Raw genomic sequence first — 22932 nt, 5'->3', positions numbered from 1 at the left:
ACGGTCTGCGCAGGCGCCGTGTCCCCGGGCCAACATGGCTGCGCGGTACTCCCCACGCTGGTTGAAGGTGGCGGTGGGGACCCCCCGGCTGCCGGCTGCAGCGGGGAGAGGGACCCAGCAGCCACAGGGGGCCGTAGTGGCAGCCTCCGTATGTCGCAAGCTGAGCGTCTCTGCTTTCGGGCTTTCCATGGGCGCTCATGGCCCCCGGGCGCTGCTGACATTGAGACCCAGTGTCCGCCTCACAGGTGAGGGAGGCTTCCAGCTCTGGAGTAGCGGCTCCTGGGAATGGAAAGGGCGGCTCTTCTCTCCCTGACGTCCCGTGTAGCGGGATGGAGGTGTCTCCCAGCACGAGAGAGGAGTTGCTGGGGACACAGGCACGCAGGAGGCAGAGAGGCCAAGGTGCCGGCTACCCAGAAACGATCCAGGAGAAAGCTGCGTGGAGCCGGAGGTGGTGAAACGCCCCGAAGGCCGTGAACCTTCACCTCTGTCACAGTTACCCTTTCTGTCCAGGCCGCTGCTCCCTTGTCCTAGTCTTTTTTCTTCACTTTCTAGCTTGTAATGGAAGAAGTAACTGACATTCCGTGAGTGCTAGGCATCCAGAAATCTAGGAAGATGTAGGTGCTTGTCCTCATTAAGGCCACAGAAAGTGTGATGAATTTTCCTTTCATAGCTCTCATCCCTAACATCACGTGGTGTAAATGGAAGGCCATTTATCGGTCTTTTTTAGAATCCGTAAGTCAGTGAATTAATGTAATGTAGTCTAACATTTATTAAACACAGTAGAAATATTCTCTTTAGAGAATATTTAAGTGTGGCAGGCGTTGTTACCAGTTTATTTTATGGAGAAACAGGTTTAAATGTTAAAGAACCTGAAAAAGTTACAAAGCTAAAAAGTGGTGTAGTCTTGGCATGGCAGGTACTTTTTTTAATTGCTGAAGGAAATGCCAAATTAGTGTGCGTTAAGCCTTGAAGTGTTTTAGCAACAATCTTTTCTTTTTCTTTAAAAAAAAAAATTTTAAAATTACTTCGCGTTATGTATCTGTGTGTTTGTGTGTGAGCATGTGCTCTTTAGTACACAGGTGCCCGAAGAGGCCCTTGGAGTTTCTGACAGTTAGGAGCTGCTACACTTAGAGGTAGGAACTTGTGTCCCCTCCAAGAGCAGTATGTGCCGTTTCTCCTCATGATGTTTTCCTGTACTGTGTCATACCACTTCATGTTCAGTGAGATTGAAGGAAGCAAGTGTTGAACTTTATTATTACTTTGGGTAGTTCCACAGATCAAGCATAGAGCCTCATGCATGGCTTAGAGCATTTTTAAATTATTGTGTCTTTGTGTGAGAGAGGTATAGAGGCCTAAACAGGCACTAAGTAGTAGTTCTATATGAAAACATAACTAAAGAACTGCAGCTGGCTTTCCTCAAGTCAGCCCAGAGGCTGTAGTGGGCATATTCTGTCTCAAGTGACTATATTTGTGGAAGTGGAATCATTTAGTATGTATCCTGATACCACATCTAAGGTCATCAATTTGGTTTCCAAACTTTAGTCAGTGATCATTCCTCAAGTCTGATTTATGAAATCAGATGACAAAAATGTCCCAAGCTGGGGCTGCAGAGATGGCTCCGTGGTTGGGAGCACAGAATTCTCTTCCAGAATACCAGGGTTTTAATCCGCAGCGCCCTCATGGCAGCTCACAGCTGTCTGTGGCTCTAGTTCCAGGAGATTGAGCGCAGATATGCATGCAGGCAAAATATCAATGCACATAAAATAAAAAAATCATTGAAAAAAATCTCCCAAACAGAAAGAAAGCATTATCATGCTATTGTATTAGGCATTCTTGGAACAAGAAAGGAGAGCAATCCTATTCTGGGTTCAAAAAGAGCAAGATATCTACTGGACATACTTTGGAGAAAACGAAACAAACAAAAACCAAACAAATTCTTCCTGTATAGTTGTGAATCATTAAAGCCTTTAGGATATTAAAAAAATAAATAAAAATAAAAAACCATTTACCTTGTAAAAGTTACCTGTGGTTATCTGCACAGTTTCAATTAAGTTCTCTGCTGCTGTTGAACCTGGTACAGTTGCCAAACTTTTGCCACCAATAGACTCATCCTGTCAGTGGAAGGAGTGGGGAGTAACCAGCCAAGCAGATATCAAATAAAGAGGTTGAATACAGGATCACCAAGAATTCAGTTCTAATGTCTTCTCCAGTCTGACTGAAGATGATAATACTCTCATACCTCTCCCCCCATTTTACTGTATTCTGACCATTTCTCCTCATTCTTTTTTATTCCTTAACTTCTTTCTATATCTACTCAACTGGCTGTTTTTGGAAACAGGGTGTCATATATTCCAGGCTGGCCTAAAACTTCCTGTGTAGCTATGAATGGTCCTTGAACTTCTGACCATCTATGTCCTCCTTTCTTTCCTTTCTTTTTTAGGTTTTTTTTTTTTTTTTTCTGCCTACGTGCCAGAAAAGGGCACCAGATGTCATTATAGATGGTTGTAAGCCACCATGTGGTTACTGGGAATTGAACTCAGGACCTTTGGGAAAACAACCAGTGCTCTTAACCTGTGGGCCATCTCTCCAGCTCTGTTTCCTTCTTTATAATGCTAGGATTATGGGCATGTGCTCATCAGGCACCATTATGCTGGGCTTATTCAGTGCTAGGCATCAAACTGAGCCTTGTGCATTCTGTTCAAGCAGAACTATATATTCCCAAGCTGTGCTCTCACTTGAAGTACATTGAGTTTGGCTGCTAGTGTGCTCAGAAGGCAACAGGCCCTATAACTGTGTTCTTTCACAGGTATTTCATAGCTGGTCATTTATAATTTCTTCTTGTTGGACAAGTTCCCAGACTGACTAACTTTCTTGTTTCATTTCCAGGAACAAAAAGTTTCCCTTTTGTTTGTACTGCCTCCTTCCACACAAGTGCTGCTTTGGACAAAGATGATTATTACCAGATATTAGGAGTGCCCCGAAATGCCAGCCAGAAAGATATCAAGAAAGCCTATTATCAGGTATATGATGGTCTCAGATTTACTGCCAAGACTATAGAAAGATTGCTGGTCATCTTTTTTAATATATATGTAGTTCATTTTACTATTTATTTATTTATAATTTATTTTAAAATTTATTTTATTGCATTAGTCAGATCCCTTGGAAGTGGTGTTACAAACAGTTGTGAGCTGCCATGTGGTTGACTGGGAATTGAACCCAGGTCCTCTAGAAGAGCAGACAGTGCTCTTAACCACTGAGCCATCTCTCCAGCCCCTATTTTACTTTTTAAAACTGTGTGTATGTATCTGTTTGTGGCCATGTGCACATGAATGCAGATGTTCACAGAGGGCAGAGGTATTGGATCCTGTTGGGACTGTAGTTATAGGCAGCTGTGAACTAGCTGACATGTCTGGGAATTGAACCCAGGTCTTTTGGAAAAGCAGTATGTGCTCTTAGCCACTGAGCCATCTCTTCAGCCTAGACTGCTGTTGATCTTGTCTGGTCCTTCTTGCGTTTGGTGTGTGTACAGCTTCCTCAGGCAGGTCACAAGCAGCTAATCCTATGGAATGATCTGAGAAAGATGGAGTTTTGGATGCATTTGTTGTGCAATGAATGTACCATCAGCTAATGCTGTTTTAAGAAAGAGGAGAGGGGCGGGTAAGATGGCCGAGTGGGTGAAGGTGTCTGCCGCACAAGCCTGGTGCTCTGCATTCAATTCTCTAAAGCTGTTTTAAGTAAGAAGGAGAGACCTGCCTCCACAAAGTTGTCCTCTGACCTCCACATGCACACCATGTTGTTCATACGCTTACCATGCCACAGAAAGTAATTAATTAATTAAAAGGTAAAACGTATTTCTTTTTCTTCACTCATTTTTGTGTTTTGTAGCAATCACCGTCACAAGTTTATTAAATGATTTCTCAGAAAACTTACACAGAAAGCCAGGTGTGATGGTGCATGCCTTTTTATCCCAGTCCTGGAGAGCAGAGGTAGACAGAGCTCTGTGAGTTCAAGACCAGCCTGCCTCAAAAAACAAATAAAGCCTAGCAGTGGCGCCTTTAATCCCAGCACTCAGGAGGCAGAGACAAATGGATCCCTGTGAGGGGATCTATAGGCCAGCCTGGTCTATAGACTAGTTCTAGGACAGCTAACAAGACCACATAAACCCTGTCTCTAAAAACCAAAACAAACAAATAAAATTGTGTAGTAGAGAAACCAAGTTATTTACTTGCTCTTTTACTTAAATTCAATGTACCAGACATGCTGTCTTATTATTTGCTTTCACAAAGGTGTCCACATTCTAAAAAACTAATTGACTATTTTTTAAGATTTTTTTTTAATACTTGATTTGTTTGCATGTGTGCTTACATGATGATGCTGTCAGAGTTTAGAAGAGGGGATAGAACACACTGGAACTGGAGTTTTAGATGGTTGTGAGCTGCTGTATGGGTGTTGGGAACTGAATGCAGGTCATCTGCAAGATTATTAAATGCTTTTAACTGCTGAGCATCTTTCCAGCCCCTAGTAGTCTGTTTTGGGGAAGAGATTTCTGGTAGATGAGGAATATGTGCCTCTCTGAAGGAAATAGTTACTTTTTTTTAAAAGATTTATTTATTTATTTATTGTATATACATGTCATTCTGTCTGCACATGTGTCTATACACCAGAAGAGGGCACCAGATATCATTATAGATGGTTTGTGAGCCACTATGTGGTTGCTGGGAATTGAACTCAGGACCTCCGGAAGAGCAGCCAGTGCTTTTAACCTCTGAGCTCTCCTTCTAACCTCGGAATGATTTATTTTCAAACTTTAAATCTTTAAGGGAGTGCTATATAGAGAAGCATAATTGTGGCAAGTATTTGGGTTTTGTTATAGTAACCATCTATATCTATACTTTCTTCCCCCTTAGCTTGCCAAGAAGTATCACCCAGACACGAATAAGGATGATCCCAAAGCCAAGGAGAAGTTTTCCCAGCTGGCAGAAGCATATGAGGTAAAGTGACTTGTGTGTATGGTCATTGCCATTCAGCTCTGTCCATGCGTTAGAGTCCACTGCACAGGACAACCTGGCATGCCGTACATATGGTCCAGTGTGATGCTCTGTCCCTGCCGAGGTCTCATGCTAGTTCTGCTAACTTAGAATTTCAGTGAAGAAACAAGGCAGGTAGGATGATTCAGTGGGTATATATATATGTATCTCCTGTCAAGTCTGAGAACCTGGGTTCAATCCCCAGGACACACATGGTGGACAGAGAAGCAACTTTCAGGAGTTGTTGTCCTCTGACCGCTACCCGAGTGCCATGGCACACATGTACACAAAATTAATAGAGGCAGTTTTTAAAAATGAAGAGATCAGGAGTGATGACATTATGTAATTCTAGCACTGGTGAGGCTGAGGTAGGAGAATTTCTTCAAGTTTAAGGCTAGCCAAGGCTATATAGTTTTCCTTAATACAAAACAAAATAAGAATAAGTTTTACCTGTATCAATAAAGCTGCTCAGATAATTCATATTAATAGCTGATCTTGGGAAATCCCAATTAGACTGATTAAGTCAGGCCATATTTGATGACTTAAGGTAGCAATTGTAAAAGTAGACCATAGGAAATAGAGGGGGAAAAAAAACAACATACATCTGTGAAAGAACCATTGACCAGTTACAGAGTTATTGGAGAATGGCCATTTGTCTTAATTAGGGTTTCTATTGCTCTGAAGAGACACCATGACCATGGCAACTCTTATAAAGGAAAACATCTAATTGAGGCTGGTTTATAGTTCGGTAGTTTAGTCCATTATTATCCAGTCATGAAGCATGGTAGCACACAGGCAGACATGGTGCTGGAGAAGTAGCTGAGCATTCTATATCTGGGTCAGTAGGCAGCAGGAAGAGAGCCCCTGGTCCTGGCTTCTGAAATCCCAAAACTCATTCCCAGTGATACATTTCCTCCAACAAGGCCACACATCCTAATAGTGCCACTCTCTGTGGGCCTCTGGGGGCCATTTTCATTCAAACCACCACACCATTTCTCTGGGCTTGACTATCCCGAATGGGTTCTGCATATGTCAGAGTTTCTACGTTCAAGGGATTAGATAGCAACATATAGAGTCACAATTCAGTAAATGTGAAGGTTTTATCCCTGTCAACTGTAGCTAATCTGTGCTAGAGCTTTCTAGAGAAGTAGAACTAATAGGCTATATGTAATTAGAAAAGACTTATTGAAGTAGCTCATAGGATCAGCTGCCAAGGAGCTAGAGAGATGGCTTATTAGTTAAGAGCATTGAAGATCCAGGTTCAATTCCCAGCACCCACATGGCAATTCACAACCATCTATAACTCCAGTTTCAAGGGATTCAGTGCCCTCTCTGGCTCCTTTGGGGGGCGGGCAAGGGTTCAAGACAGGGTTTCTCTGTGTAGCCCTGGCTGTCCTAGAACTCACTCTGTAGACCAGGGTGGCCTGTAACTCAGACCTGCCTGCCGCCTGCTCCTGAGTACTGGGATTAATGGTGTGTGCCACCACTGCCCAGCACTTTACCAGCTCTCCAAGAACGCCTTAAATCAGTAGAGCTGACAGACTTAACCATACCACGAAAGGTGTGCTTGATTGCTAATTTTTATATTTTGGTTTTTTGAGGCAGGGTTTCTCCGTGTAGCTCGGCTGCCCTAGAACCTGCTCTGTTGTAGACCACTCTGTCCTTGAACTCCGAGATCTGCCTGCCCCTGTCTCCTGAGTGCTGGGCTAAGGTGTACACCATCACTGCTGACCTAGTTTACATTTCTGTTTTTCTGGTGCTGAGAACTGAACCCTAGGCTGTATGCATGCTTAACAAATGCTCTATAACTGAGCTTTAATGTGATTTGGTGTTTTGTTTAAACAGAGTGTCACTGTGTAGTCCAGGCTGGCTTCAAACTCATTGTCCTGCCTTAGCCTTCTGATTGGTGGGATTACAGGCCTTCACCACCATGCCTGACTTTCTTAGAATGTTTTGTACTTAGGAAATGTGACAGACTTACTTGGCATGGCCTGTTGTCTGTGTTCCTAAGCCTCAGAAGACCCAGAAATGCCTGACTGCTTTGTCATTTTCATCCCAGGTGTTGAGTGATGAAGTAAAGAGAAAGCAGTATGACACTTACGGCTCTGCTGGCTTTGATCCTGGGGCCAGCAGCTCTGGGCAGAACTACTGGAGGGGAGGTCCCTCTGTTGATCCTGAGGAGCTGTTTAGGAAGATCTTTGGGGAGTTCAAATCATCTTCTTTTGGTGATTTCAAGACTGTGTTTGATCAGCCCCAGGAAGTAAGTGTCCTATTTTATATTCATTCATTCATTCATTTATTTTTCAGGGGCATCTCACATTGTAGCCTGTCTATTTCAGAACTCACTATATAGACCAGGTTGGCCATGAACTCACAGAAATCTGCCTGCCTCTGCCTCCTAAGTGCTGGGATTAAAGACATGCGCTGTCATACCAGCATTCCTTATTTTGAAGAATCAACTTTTTTTTTTTTTTTTTTTTTTTTTTTTTTAGACAGGGTTTCCCTGTGTAGCCTTGGCTGTCCTGGACTTGCTTTGTAGACCAGGCTGGCTTGGAACTCACAGAGATCCACCTGCCTCTGCCTCCCTGAGTGCTGGGATCATAAGCATGCGCCACCTCGTCCAGCTTCGAAGGATCAACTTTTAAGTTTAAGTGCAACGATGTTTTTTTAGTTTCTTGTTTCTCAGAAAGGCAATGGAGTGATTCAGAGGCAGCCATTTGGCAGAAAGCTAGGAGCATTTGAAAAATTCCTTAGGTAGTGATGAGCCTGTCCATTGTGATGTCATTATTAAAAGCTGCTTAATCAGGCAGCGCTCACAAATGCCTCAGAAACCGTAGCAGAGTGATTCATCTAGAGCAACAGTTCTCAACCTTTGGGTTGTGACCTCATTGGGGATCGAATATGAGATATATTTTATACACCAGATACTTTACATTAAGATTTATAATAATAGCAAAATTACAGTAATGAAGTAGCAACAAAATAATTTTGTGTGGGGCTGGAGAGATAGCTCAGAGGTTAAGAGCACCGGCTGCTCTTCCAGAGGTCTTGAGTTCAATTCCCAGCAACCCACATGGCGGCTCACAACCATTTGTAATGAAATCTGGTGTCCTCTTTTGGCGTGCTGGTGTACATGCAGACAAAATACTGTATAAATAATAATGATTAAAAAATAATAATAATTTTGTGATTGAGGGTTGCCAAAACATGAGGCAGCATTAGGAAGGTTGAGAACCGCTGATCTAGAGGGTGCTCTGTTATTGTGCAGGAGCTTGCTGCAGCAGGGGGACACTGCTGACTCCTCCATGGATTTGTCCTGAGGAGCCATTGTCAGCGTTGAGGAAGGTAGAGAAATGTTTCATCATCTCAGTTACCAAGCATTGTTTTAGTTTGCTTTCTGTTACTGTAAGAAAATACCTGAGACAACTCAAAAAGTGGAAAGTGGGGCTGGAGAGAGAGGGCTCAGTGGATACGCGTGTGTGTTGCTCTTTTTTTTTTTTTTTTTTTAAATTTATCTTTTATACAGCATTCTGCCTACATGAGTGCCTACACACAAGGTCTCACTGTAGATGGTTGTGAGCCACCATGTGGTTTCTGGGAATTGAACTCAGGACCTTTGGAAGAACAGCCGGTGCTCTTAACCTCTGAGCCATCTCTCCAGCCCCAGTGTGCTGCTCTTACATAGGACACAAGTTTGGTTCCTAGCACCCTTATGGTAGTGGACAACTGCCTGTAATTCCAGTTCCAGTGGATCTGACTCCCTCTTCTCTTGTTCTTGGGACCAGGCACATGTGGGTGCATATACATGCAGACAAAACATAAAATAAAAAATAAAATGGAAATGTTTCTTTTGGCTGTGACTTGAGAGTTTTTAGTGAATGGACTGTTGATCCCATCTTTTCAAGGCCTGTGGTTAGGCAGTATATAATGGTGGAGAGTGTGGTATATCAAAGCTGTTTATCTGATCCTGGCTATCAAAGAAAGGAGGGCAGACTGGTAGCCCTAAATTTTCTTTGAGGACACATCCCCACTTATCTAAAATCTCCCACCAGATTCTACCTCCTCAAGGTCGCACTACCTCCCAGTAGCACTAAGTTAGGAACCAAGTTTTAGGTCCTTGGGAGACATTCTAGATTTAGACCAAAGCAAGTGGTGTATTGTTCATAGCTTAAGTTCAAGCCACTTTTTACTTAATATATCTTAAAAGCTGTAATTTTTACTTAATAGATCTTAAACTCTGTATGTGTAAAGCTAGATTACACCCATTCTTCCCTGACAAAGTATACATGTATATGTGTTTGGTAATGGAGTAACTACAGTACTGTCCAGTGCCCTCCTGTCCTGAAACAGCACTGCTGTAGTCATTGTAAAGCTAAGTGACAGGCCGTGCCTCACTCTTTCAGTACATCATGGAACTGACATTCAATCAAGCTGCCAAGGGAGTCAACAAAGAGTTCACTGTGAACATCCTGGATACGTGTGAGCGCTGTAGCGGCAAGGGCAATGAGCCTGGAACCAAAGTGCAGCACTGCCACTACTGTGGCGGCTCAGGCATGGTAAGGTACTTTGGGTCCTACCTCTACTCCTCCTGTCGGTGTTTCCCTCTGTTACCTACCTCCCCAGCTGCTCTCACCATTCCTTTTCTCTGTTCCAGGAGATACTTTACTTAGCTATTTCTGGGGCTTGGGCTGTGTCCCGTATCACTGCAATGGGCTGGCCTTAAGCTAAGTGGTTGAGGGTGCTCTTGAACCTGTCTGTAATTCTCTTCTCTCTATCTTCCAAGTGTTAGTGTTCCACCCCGGCTCTTTTAGGGAGTGGGATTAGAGGAAGGACAGGGTCTCACTCTTTAACCCAGGCCGAGCACTGTCTAGTCTCATGCTTTTAAGGGTTGGAATTATAAGTATGTGTCATCATGCCTGGTTATAATTCTTAAACATCTTTTTTATTATTACATTTATTTATTTATTTCTTATATGTGCATGTGTGCCATGCCCACATGTGGCATTCAAAGAAAAATTTGTGGGACTCCATTCTCTTCCATCATATGAGACCCAGGGATTGAATTCAAGTCATCAGGCTTGGTGGCAAGTGACTTTTCCTGCTGGCCATCTCTCCAGTCCTTTTTATATATTTATTTTTATTTTATTTATTGAGACAGGGTCTCAATGTGTAGTTCTGGCTGGTCAGGAATTTGCTCTGTAGATAAGTAGCTTCACATTCAGAATTGTTCTTCTGTACCACATACAGGCATTTCATTATTGGGGCTGGTCTTAATTGGTGAACATGTTCTTAGCATGTTCAAAGCCCTTAATGCATACTTTGTTTTGTTTGAGATAGAGTTTAACTCTAATCTAAGCTGGCTTGGAACTCATATGCTCCAGGCTGACTGAACATGAGGCAATCTTCATTTGTTAGCCTTGTTTGTGCTGTGCAAACAAGTGTGAGTCATCATGCCCAATGAAAGCCTTAAATTCCATCCTCAGCACATACACACACACATATATGGGGGGGGCAGAAAAAGCCAATCATAATGATATATATATATATATTTACTTAAAAATCTTACTTCAAGCTACACATACCTTTATTCCCAGAGGCAGAGGCAGGTGGATCTCTGTGAGATCAAGGTCAGCCTGGTCTACAAAGCAAGTTCCAGGGCAGACCGTGATGTTAAACACAAAATCCTGTCTTGAAAAACAAAACAAAAAAAACTTGACTTCTGAGCTGGGTGTCGTTGTATATACCTGTACTCCCAGCACTTGGTAGGTAGAGTCGGAAACATCAGAAGTTCAAGTTTATTCTCTACTATACAGAGAGTTTGAGTCCAGCCTTGGCCACATGAGATGTCATCCCTCTTCCTTCATGTAAAAAAAAAGTTCAGAGTCTCATGTAACCCAGACTGGCCTCAGACTCACTATGTAGCTAAGTGTGGCCTTGAACTCCTGATCTCTTATCTCTACCCCCTATATGTTGGGATAATATACCTGTGCTACTTCACCTGGATATAAACTATTCATAAAATATTTTTTGATAAAACCATGTACCTGTATACGTAGCATTTTTCTTTCGTCAGGAAACTATCAATACGGGGCCTTTTGTGATGCGTTCTACATGTCGGAGATGTGGTGGCCGGGGCACCATCATCACAACTCCTTGTGTGGTCTGCAGAGGAGCAGGACAAGCCAAGCAGAAGAAACGAGTGACAATCCCTGTGCCTGCAGGTGGGCCATTGCCCAGAAAATGGGCCAGCACTGTTGTACCTTGTTTGCGTGATTGCAGAGCTAGACATAAGGCCCTGGATTCCCTGGTTGGAGGAAGAAGTAGACTCTCTTAGAGCTTTCCTTGTACCAGTCACCTTCACAGTGTGTCCACTCTGCTCCCACCTTGGGATGCCACAGCTCCTGTCCCAGACTTCTGTCTTCATGCAGTGAGGACCAACAATAACAGGCAACAAACTAGTTATGTGGTGACACCTGTCTATCCCAGTACTCAGGAGGCTAAGGCAGGAGGAGCACAAGTTTGTGGTCAGCCTAAGGCCCATGGTGAGACCTTCATTTCAAAAATAAAAGAAGAAACCTGCTGGGCAGTAGTGGTGCACACCTTTAATACCAGCCCTCAGGAGGCAGAGACAGGTGGATCTCTGTTGAGTTCGAGGCCAGCCTGCTCTACAAAGCAAGTCCAGGACAGCCAGGGCTAAACCTTGTCTCAAAAGAAAAAGAAACAAAGAAAGAAGAAGCAGCCAGAAACCTGGTCAAGTGGTTTTTCCTGGGTAGAAGTTGCAGTGGGAGACCCTACCATAACTGCTGTTTGGAAATTTTGTTCTTCTAGGAATTCAAGATGGTCAGACTGTAAGGATGCCTGTGGGAAAACGAGAAATTTTTGTCACGTTCAGGGTAGGTGCTTGCCTGTCAGCCTATTTTGGGTCCTTTTTCTCTTGCAGTGGGTACAGCTGAGATCACTCATTGTAGAAAGTAAGGGCATATGTGTTACTGCTCCCAGTTAAAGAAAGGCTGCCTGGGCATGATTATTCATTGCCCGCATGCCTACATGCGGAGAAGAAAGCTTTCTCATAACACTGCCAAGTTAGAAGAAATGTAGCCAGTGTGGTGGTGTACTCCTCTAATTCCAGGACTCTGGAGGCAGAGGCAGGTGGATCTCTGTGAATTCCAGACAAGCCTAGTCTACAGAGCAAGTTCCAGGGTAGCCAAGGCTACCGAAGCTCAGTCTTGAAAAAAAAAAAAAAAAAAGGAAACAAAAAAGTAGCTCACAAACCCTTGTGTGGTGGTGTTGTTCCTGTATAAATTGTTGATCAGACAGCAAAATATTTTTCATTTTTTATTTTAATTAATTAATTAATTAATTAATTAATTAATTAATATATTTATTTATTTTTTTATTTTGAGACAGGGTTTCTCTGTGTAGTCTTGTGTAGACCAGGTTGGCCTTGAACCCAGAGATCTGCCTACCTCTACCTCCCAAGTGCTGGGATTAAAGGTGTGCACCACCATGCTCAGCCAGAGAAAACAAATTATAATGGTATAGTTTTATTTGTTTATTTAGCAATGCCAGAAATTGAACACTCCGCTTCCTGCATGCTAGCAAAGTACTTGCACCTCCTAGCCCCAAATGGTTTTCTCTGGTAACGGAAAGACTTACACTCCTAGGTGTGTATCTGAGAAAAAGCCATGCAAGTGTAGAATGCTTTGGGTCAGGGGGTATATAATAGCAAGACAGTGGTGACAAACCTGCTGTTTGTCAAAAAAGAATGCTCATCAAACTGCTATGTATTCGGATGTTGTCGACATATCAGAAGGAAGGAGCCACAGGGGAGCAGGAGACGCCGCTTCACTAAGACAGGGGAGAGAAGGCAGATTGTCCAGCTGTGATGTGAGGAGACTATCTCAGAGAGGTGCCAAGCATGTGAGAGCCATCAAGTGTGTGTTGTTGAGGGATGTAGAAAGACAAAGCAAAAGTAAAGGCATCCTGGTAGGGTTTGATAAATGTTAAATTCAGGGTAGTGATTAACTGAGAAGCATAAAGAAAGTTCTGTTTGTGATTTTCTTTCCCCTTTTTTAGCGAGGATCTCCCTGTGTTGCAAAGGCTGCCCTGGAACTCACAGTGGTCCTGCCTTAGCCTCCAGAATATTGGTGTTGCAGGTGTGTACCACCTGGTCCACCATGTTTACAATTGGGTTGTGGGTGCCCTGTTTGCTGTATATACTTTCTCTTTTTCTTTGTGTGAGGCAGTTTATTACTTGAACCAAGTACTAGGTATAGTGAGTGGCACATGCCTATAATTCTAGCACATGGGATGTGGAGGCAGAAAGAGCGTGAGTTCAAGGACAGCCTGGGTTCTACAACAAAACTCTGTCTTTAAAAGCAAGACTGAAAACAAAAACAAGAAGTAAGACTTGGGATGGAGGTAAAGTGCCTTGCATGACTGGTGCTTACCTGTAATCCTAGCACTTGGGAGGTGGAGACTGGAGGACCAGAATTTCAAGGTCATCCTGAGCCCCACAAAGAATTTGCAGCCTTAATGAGCTTGCAACCTTAATAATTTGGATTTAATGAGCCCCTGTCTCAAAACACCCCCCCCCCCAGTAATAAAAATAACCAACAGAAAACTGGGTATAGTGGTACTTGACTGTTTTCCCACTATGTGCAAAGCTGAGGCAGTCGGTTTCCATAAGTGAATTTGTAGTCTACCTGAATGATGCAGTGAGAAACCAGAGCCAGGGCAGTGCATAGAAATAGTGTGAGGGGCGGATCCCTCTAGATGAGGAATCAAAGAGGAAGGAAGGTAGGTGCGGGGTAGGCCTTGGTGTTGTGCCTGGTCTGTACAAGGCCCTGTGTTCTATCCCAGCACTGCAAATTAAATAATTTAAAACCACATAAAGGCAGAAGCTGGACGCCAGCTTATAAGAATTTGGTAGAGAGTTCAGCTACTCTTTTATCTAATAATAAAGGGGGAAAAAAAAGGGCAGAAGAAATCAAGGGCAGAGACTATCTTTGTGATATGAAAAGTAGTATTTCTAAGTTAAATAAATTCCAGAGCTGGCAGTTTGTCCTGGAGGTAGCTTGTGTTAAGTGACCATCTGAAAGATGTGTGTGTGTGTATGTGTGTGTGTGTGTGTGTGTGTGTGTGTGTGTGTGTGTAGAGGACAAAGGGTGATGTTTGGTGCCTTTTTTGGTTCCTCTTCCCCTTATTTTTTTAGATAGTTTCTTGTTGAACCTAGAGCTCACTGATTTACCTAGGCTTCTGGCCAGTGAGCTCAAGAGATTCACTGCATACACACATGCACGCGTGCGCTCTCTCTCTTCTTAGCAGAGTACCATGCCCACTTTTTACATGAGTGCTGTGGATCGTCATCCTTTGTGGCAGGCACTTCCCTAGCCTTGTAAATCATTTCTGTCTTTGTAAGTGTATTTGTCTATATTTAGTAACCTTTCTCATTAGGTAAGATTTGGGGGGAAAAATGTAAAAGCCAAATTGCATTCTTCCTTCCTTTTGTAATTGTGATGTAAGCCGAGGTGGTCTGGACATTGCCCGCAAGCAGCACTTCCATGGTAGTTACACTTGTCTTCTCTTTGGCTTAGGTGCAGAAAAGTCCTGTGTTCCGGAGGGACGGCGCAGACATCCACTCTGACCTCTTTATTTCAATAGCTCAAGCTATTCTTGGGGGTACTGCCAAAGCCCAGGGCCTGTATGAGACAATCAGTGTGACGGTAAGAGGACATGAGGGCAACTGTCTTTGCTATCCTGGCACCTGTTTGGTCTTTTCTTTCCTTCTTTTGAGACCAATGCTTATTATGTTCAGCTGATCTTGAACTAGTACTCCAGTTGCCTCACCCTTCCTTGTGTCACATGCATGTGCCACCATGGCCAGTTAATTTTTTTTTTTTTTAATGGGAAATAGATGAGGTGGTCTAAACCTGAGTGTCCAGCCTGTCAGGAATTCTGAGAGTAGAAGAGACATTGGCACCTGTGACACTAGGAGCTTTAGGCTGTTCCTTGAGAAATAATTACAACTCCAGGTGTTTCTGTTTAACTGTTGGCAATAGTTCCTTGTCTAGGTCTCCTCTTCTACAGGTCAGGGTCCCAGGAACAGGCTCATACGTGATGCAGTAGGTACACTTTGTTCATGTTCCCACCTGGAACTTGTGGTGTGAAGACACTTGTGGTGTCTTACTCAGTTGACCACTTCAAGTTTTGGGGATTTTGTTTGCTTCTTTGGGATTTTTTGTTTGTTTGTTTGATTTTTGAGTTTTGATGTGGTTTTATTTATTTATTTGTTTGTTTGTTTATTTATTTTTGTTGTGGTATTTTTGAGACAGAGTTTTTCTGTGTAGCCCTGGCTGTCCTGTAACTCACTATATAAACCAGACTGGCCTGGAACTCAGAAATCTCAGGCAACTATCTCTAATTTTAATTGCAGCTGAAGTGGACACTCCCTGTGCCACTTCTATACCTCTGTGTTTGTCTCCAGCCTTCTCCAGGGCTGGGTATGGAGACTTAGGCTGTGGCAGTGGTCACTGTGGACAAATACTCCCACCTCCCCCTGGAGACTACCTGGAGTATCCGCTTCTCCAGGGTCCATCCTTTCCAGTGTTTGCGAGTAATGGAGCAAGTTTAGTCTCATACCTGCCATCAACTTTCTGCTTCTGAGTCTTTTTCTTTACCCCTCACACCTATTTCATGGGCTCAACTGTCCCACAACTATGTGGCTAGCTTGTTCTGCATACCCAGTGCAAGTCCTTTTTTGAAGACACCTTTCAAGATTGTCTCTGTGTAGTAAAATGTTTATTTTTGGACAATGGCTACCAGGGAACATAAGCACATTCCTTTCTCAATAGATCCCTGCTGGGATTCAGACAGACCAGAAGATCCGCTTGACTGGGAAAGGCATCCCCCGGATTAATAGCTATGGCTATGGTGACCACTACATTCACATCAAGATCAGAGTTCCAAAGTAAGTGTTCCCTAAGACTACAGCCAAGACTATCAGACCCCACATACACAGTCGCAGCAGCCTTTGAGCCTTTGGCTTGCTAAGCCCAGCATCCAGCAGTTCAGCTGACCTTCCAGCTCTAGGCTTGAGCAAATTTTTTTCTTTCTTGGAGTCAATGTTGTCTGGCCTGTGTTTCCCATCTGAGCATTGGATATAGCTTTTTGGCTTCACTGAGCTATGGAAGTACAAAATGAATGACACATAGGAGATGCTAAATTCCTAATGTGCTCTGGGCAGAATGCTGGGGCACTCAGCTGTGGAGTGCCCTGCTCCTTCTCCTGGGAAGCCAGGTTCAGCTCTTTTCTCTTTTGTGAGATTAGTTTCTTACCTGCTGCTTCACAAACACACATGTAACATGTACACTCCAACCCCTATATCTGGCATAGCAGTAATGACAGTTTAAACAACTCAGGGTTTTAGAGAAAAGCTGAAAGGACTGCTGTCAGCACAAGACACCCCAAGACCAAGTTCTCAGCACAAAGGATATTTCTTTGTCCCAGAGGGACATAGGGCAAGGAATAAGAGACAAAGATAGGAAATAGAGGACTGAGAGAAGGGGAAAGGAACAAGGGTGAGGGAGAAAGCATAGAGAGGAAACAGGTGTGGCTCATAGGCAAATGGTAAAAGGGGAAAGCCTGTGTTCAGATGAGGTGTTTAATCTTAATTGAGCATGTTAATTAGGTGAGCCAAAGGGGGCTTTTGATTGCTGGACTTTATGCTTTGTTAGCTGGACCTTGGTAGTCAGCCTCAGGAGTAGGAAGTGGCCAAAGAAGGAAATAGAGCTTGGTGGCTGGCTTTAGGAATGTGATCTAATGGTTTTTAGCAAGGCAGAGGGAATGGGAGAGAAGAATAAGGCCTGCCAGAGCCATCCATGTTTGCCATGTTCAGGCCTGCTAGAGCCCTTCCAAAGCTTTGATATTGCCCTTTGTTCCTCAGTGTGTGCTTAGTCAAAGACTAAGCTGCATTGTGTCCTTTCAAAAGCTGCCTGGAGAAAGCACTTGGCCACTAACTATTCTTGGCCCACAGGAGGCTAACCAGCAGGCAGCAGAACCTGATCCTGAGCTATGCTGAGGATGAGACTGACGTGGAGGGCACGGTGAATGGTGTCACCCACACACACACTGGTAAGGAGCCTGGGAGAAAGGTGGTGGCATGAGGGATCTCCGAGTTACTGAAGTTTACAGACATTTCAAAATAGCATGTTTGATTTCTGCTTGAGTTTTCATAGGCGCCGAACAACTGTCATTGGAAGAGGGGATCTGTGGGTGTGCAGCCATATATCCCATTGAAGCTTTTCCCTTTCACTGTATGCATGTGCTTAGAAAGCACAGGATCACCTGTGCAGCAGCTCTGTGTCTCAGAGCTGCGGTTCTGAGTTCTAGCCTTGGTTCTGCCACTTGCCTTGTGACTTTGGGCATTTCCCTACAAGAGTTCTTTGTAACAGCTTAAGGGGAAGATCAATTAGACAGATCTGTGCCTTCCTGACCCCAAACACCTTACCAGGATTCCAAAGTAAACAATGGTAACAACAATGTGAAAATACTGTCTCTTGATTCAGTGTCCAGAGTTGTTGCCCAAGCTCAGATGTCTTGCTCTGTTGACGTCTGGGCTGGAGCTTTCCCGTGGCCCCCTGTATCTGTATTTCATGTGAGGCCTCTGTTGATTGGGACAGGTCAGGACAGGCTGTGCCCAGGCTGCACATGTTTCTAGCTCATTGAATCATTTTGTTTTTATGGGAAACTGGATGGAGTTCTCAGATCTGGAATGGCCTTAGGTTTGTGTGAGATAATTCATAGCCAGTATTCAGAGCTAGGGTAGCTTTTTTTCAGAGTGGAGAGAAGATTTGGAGTTCTTTGAAGGAAGAGTCAGTAGTGGAAGTGGAAATTCCAGCAGAATTTCCTGGAAGTTTGTTGAGCTCTTGTTGAGGACAGGAACTCTTTCTAAGGCTTGACCAAAATACCAAATGGCATTTAATATTTGTGTACATAATACATATACTTTTCCCTTTGCTCTTATTCACATTCTCATTGTGAACCTGTAATTTCTTCCTGACATGTCCTCAAGGTCTCATAATTTATAAGATTTTTTTCTGCACACAACTGTTTTCCTCTCCTGCCCACCAGAGAGCTTACATTCTGCAGGACTGGGCTCAGGTGGGGGCATGGGCATTTCGCCATGTTAGAATGTTGACACTATTTTTCTTCTCATTAATCTCTATTGTCATTGTTTTCAGTATTGCATCCCTTTGGAAATTTGACTTTGTAAAATAGCTCATTTGATAAAGTACTTGCCTAGAATGCCTGAGGTTTTAAAAACAAAAAACAAACAAACAAAAAACAATGGGCTTTTTGATAACCTTGTATAGACAGGTTGGGGAGAGGGTCATGAGACCCTCACCTTCACTCCCTCCTGCGCCTCCTGCTAGGTGTAGATAATTCTTCTCCATAGTATGTGTTCTCTGGAAGGTTAACTGAAAAGGAGAATCCATGATGCATAATGACTTTGTATTCGGTCATGAGCCATATACAGGACTTTTCTGCAGTGTGATTGTTTGGGGGTCACTGCCATTCCTCTAAGTAATCCCTTGCCCATGCCTGCAAGTAAGCCAATTAATGCGTTGCTTCCTTCGAGCTAGACGTGGCCGGAAGTGCCTTGCTTTGTTGTTGGTTCCCTGTCCGAGATGAGTAGACATTTGTTTACTCATAGGAAAAGTTCATACAACATATAGGTACGACATGAACAGCAGGGCCACAAGCTCACTCTGACTAGGCATACTCATAGAGCTGAGGGGTTCCCTTAGAAAGGAAAAGGAATGGTGTTCTGAGCAAAATGCTGGACAAGATCTGGGCAGTCAGGAACTGGAAAGATGTTTCAGCAGAGAGAGATTGCTGCTTTTGCAGAGGGCCTGGATTTGGTTCCCAGCATCCACTTGGAGGCTTAGAACCACTTCTAACTCCAGTTCCAGGAAGTTCAGTGACTTCTTATGCTCCTCTCCATGGGCACTAGACATGTAGGCAAATTTAAGAAAAAAAAAAAAAATGCAGCAGGTTGGTGGTGGGTCATACTTTAATCCTAGTACTCAGAAAGCACAGGCAGGTAGATCTCCATGAGTTCGAGGCCAGCCTTGTTGGCAGAGCTTGTTCCAGAACAGCCAGGGCTACACAGAGAAACCCTGTCTATAAAAAAAAAGAAAGAAAGAAAGAAAAAAAAATGCTTTAAAAATTTTTCTGGGTTATCAACAAAGCTCCTGGGGACACACCTGGGCTCTAGGCTGTCACACAAAGCCTGGAACCTAGGCCCTGCAAAGCACACTGCTCACTCTGCACACACTTTCTACCTTGAAGTCCAGAGGCCAGTTATGCCCTGCTGCAATTCAGAGCATTTCCTTTTCTAATATGTAAGGATTTAAGTAACATAAACGACTCTTTTAATACAACAAATGTATAAACCATGGGCTTCCTGTACCTCTTGAGTACCCTAAGGTAAAGAGAGCAAAAATTGTGCTTTCATGTCTTCTGTAAGTAGATACCAGCACTGTAAGTTACCACTGATGGCACTTCTAAAACATGCCAAGTACATGCCACTGCCTTTCCCACTTGATCTCACAAATTGCTTAGAAGCTGTATATGTTTTGTTTTTTTGAGTCAGGGTCTTGTGTAGTGGAGGCCTGCTCAGAACCCATGACGACATAGTGGAGGATAACTTTGAATTCTTGATTCTCCTCCTTATCTCCAAGATGGCAAAGATGGGATAATACACACCTCACTGGCATTGTGAGAGACAAGATGAAGTGCACAGCAGAGGATCCTGTGTGAGAGTAGCTTGGACATGTTAATGTGTACAAAATGGGCAATGGGTTTAGAAATTGGAGTTTTTCTTGAGGTTCATTGCTTTATCTTGTAGCCAGTAGCTTGGGTGGTTCTGAGTCTGGGCTGGGTTTGAACTAAGGTCTACTTCTTGCTGGCTGGCTCTGAGATTCGAGGTTGACCTGACAGCATTGCTTCTGTGTACATGCAGGTGTGATGAGGGCTCTTAAGTACACAAGGATGAGGATAAGCTGTGTGGGTTGGCCCCGAGGCCCTGACATGTAGTGTTGCCTGTGTTGTGACTGTTCAGATTACAGACGGTCATTCTCCCTCCCTTTTTTCGTTTACCTTCCATGAGTTTTTGACCACCAGGAAGAGTTGTCATGTCCTGAGCCTCTGAGTGTCCCATTTGCTTCAGTCTAATACCTGAGGTACCCTTGCCAGCCTGAGAGTGGCCTCTGTGTTCCTGTAGTGGCCCTCAGCTACTCCTCGAGTGCCAGCCCCTGGGCAGCTAGGCATGGGTAGGTGGGGCTGGCTTCTGCTGCATGAAGGTATGCACTGTTGACCTGGGTTTTTTCTGCTGTTTGTGCCCAGGTGGCAGAACCAAGGATAGCTCCGAAGGAAGCAAGGATAGGCGAGAGGCTGGGGAGGACGAGGGATTGCTTTCCAAACTTAAGAAAATGTTTACTTCCTGATACCCCTGCTGAGGTAGGAAAACCTGTGAGCCTCCTTCCCTGTTTCCCTGTGTGAACTAATCTCTCTTCTGGTTACTTTAACCAGCATTGGCCCTCACCCCACCCTACCCTTCCCCAGAAGTCGGGAGAGTTGTAGTAACCTCACCAAAGGTGTAGTAACCACGGCATCCTCAGTCTTTTGAGCAGAGCCTGTGAGCAGCACAGGGTGGGGCAGGCTCAGGGGCCAGCCTTCTTCTGAATTCAAGTTAGATTCCTTCCTAAAAAGGCTGAATTTGCAGCTGCCTCACAACCCTCATGTCATTTGCCAAGGGCTTTGTCCCTCTGTGGTGGAACCAGCTTGCCCACAGTCCAGAGGGCAAATTGTGGCGGAGCCAAGCCTAGAACTCAGATCTCCTCCACCTCCCACCTGCTTTTTAGCACAATAGTCTACCCAGGCAGCATGGTGCCATGCAAGTCTGGGGCTGAGGAGCAGTACTTGTTTTCTGTGCCTGGAGATGTTTACGCTCACCCCAGGTCCTGGGGTTCTTGACCCTTAAAGCACAGCCATTCTCCAGGGATTAACAAAGCCTCTCCTGAAGGGATGTGTTCTGTGATATGGAATGTAACTGTTTGTCTCCTTAACTCAGGAAAACGGTCAACTGGAAACTAGATCAGGAGCAGAGGCCCTCTCCATGGCTGGGGCATCAGACACAGGAGGATCCCAGAACAGCAGCACTGAGCCCCTGCCTACAGAGCCCTCTGAACTACCTAGCAGCAGCAAAGCTGTGTGACCACACCTCTCTGCATACAAGTTCATGGTGGACAGCCCTAGGCAGTGACGTATGGCCCTCAGGCTGATGGAAACACCCTGTCCACTGGTAGGTGACTTGCTTCTTCTGGCTCAGGCAGGACACCTGGACTCTTCTTGTGGCACTAAAATAATCTGGAATCACATGTAGTAGAGAGCTGAAAGAATTAAAGGCCAAACTTACAGCTTAAATGAAGCCTTCAACTGCACAGCATTGAGATGATTAATTTCCCTCTCAACAAAGCTCATGAAGTTCTGGGATACATCCTCCCTGACCGGTTCTGCTGAGGTGTGTGTTATTTCCCTTGGAGGTTTGTTTGTTTTTTTTTTTTGGAAGGTACCAAGCAGGTGGAAAGTGGGTGCTAGGGCGCTGGGAGGCATACTTGTAGAACACAGTCCCTCTATCCACTTCAGCTTAGATCGCAGGTTGCCTGACAGCTGAGTTAGATTGTACTAGTCAGGTGTGGGGGTGAGGGTAGGGAAGCAGAGGCTCTTGCTCTGTTGGACCAAAGTTACCATGGTCATGTGGGACAGACTTCAGCCTCTGGAGACCCAGAGCTTTGCCAGCCAGGGGTTGCTCTCCTCTCTTCCACTGCTGACACTTGATTTCCAAGGTGTTTTTAGATGACTTAGTGGTAAGGTCCATTGTCCTGTCCTGTGCAGATGTTAAGAGGGAGAGTGCAGGGTTGTAGTGCAGTGGAAGTAGAGGAGGAAGTGCACCTCCTCTGTGCACAGAGCAGCCTCCTATCCAGCCTCTGCTGGGAGCATGTTGCAGTTTCCATGTGTTCCAAGGTCCTGGAGCTAGTGTAAGACAGGCTAATAATAACACCTTCTCTGTTTATAATTTACAAAAGCAGAACATTTTATTAGTGTCTGATTTAAGAATGTAAAGTGATTCTGTATCAATGTAAATAAGATGATCTACTACAAAAGATATTTAAAACCAAAACTGTGGTCATTTCTTCTTTGAGAGTTCAAACTAGCTTTTGCAGGTGGCACAGCAGTGCAACGGGAGAGTGAGCTGGTGGCATCTGCTGGTGGAGACCTCTCTCCCTGCCATCAAGGTGACCTAGTGCCCTGGCAGTGCCAGACCCCTATTCCATTTCCAGAACAGGCCCTTGCCACGAGATAGCGTTCCTGCGCAACCAAACTCTTGAGTCTGGTTGACTGGAGAGCCCTGCTGAGAAATGTACATGTGCTCACTATGCTCTTTTTCTCTTTTCCTTTCATTATTTCTCAGTCTGTATTTTGCTATGTAGCCCAGGCTGCTGCTCCTCATCCCTCTACCTTCATCTCCCAAGTACTAGGAGTACAGACAGTCCACCATAACTAAAAATATTCTTTGTAAAATTTTTGAAAAGGTAGTAGCTGGGATTGAACCCAAGACCTCAGGCATGCTAGGCAAGTGTTCTGCTACTGAGCTATGTTCCCTTAGCTGCATTTTCCTATACTGTATTTAAAAAAACAATTAGCACGTGTGGGTGTCTGTGCAGTGCCCACAGAAACTGAAAATGTTGTCATCTGGAACTGACATTTCAAAGGTTGTTAATTACCATGTGGGTGCTGGCAACCAAGTTAAGGACCTCTGCAAGAGCAGCAAATGCATGCG

General features: G+C 44.2%; 1 protein-coding gene across 2 annotated transcripts; it reads left to right on the top strand.

Moving 5' to 3' along the window:
* On the top strand, positions 1-22272 carry Dnaja3 (DnaJ heat shock protein family (Hsp40) member A3). Of its 2 annotated transcripts, XM_055604474.1 has the most exons (12): positions 1-245; positions 2887-3020; positions 4908-4991; positions 7087-7287; positions 9431-9583; positions 11101-11248; positions 11856-11920; positions 14624-14752; positions 15881-15996; positions 17062-17159; positions 20436-20549; positions 21163-22272. In XM_055604474.1, exons 1-11 carry the CDS (start codon positions 35-37, stop codon positions 20534-20536), a joined length of 1440 nt encoding a protein of 479 aa, XP_055460449.1. In that variant the 5' UTR covers positions 1-34; the 3' UTR covers positions 20537-20549; positions 21163-22272. The 2 variants fall into 2 exon arrangements, with proteins under 2 accessions (XP_055460449.1, XP_055460450.1); XM_055604475.1 differs by lacking the exon at positions 20436-20549.
* The last annotated feature ends 660 nt before the right edge of the window (positions 22273-22932 follow it).

This window comes from Psammomys obesus, unplaced genomic scaffold (assembly GCF_907164565.1).
Source record: "Psammomys obesus unplaced genomic scaffold, mPsaObe1.curated_primary_1811, whole genome shotgun sequence".
NCBI classification, from domain to species: Eukaryota; Metazoa; Chordata; class Mammalia; order Rodentia; family Muridae; genus Psammomys; species Psammomys obesus.
The sequence above is the reverse complement of the archived record's forward strand: the minus strand, read 5'-3'. Positions and strand labels throughout refer to the sequence as shown.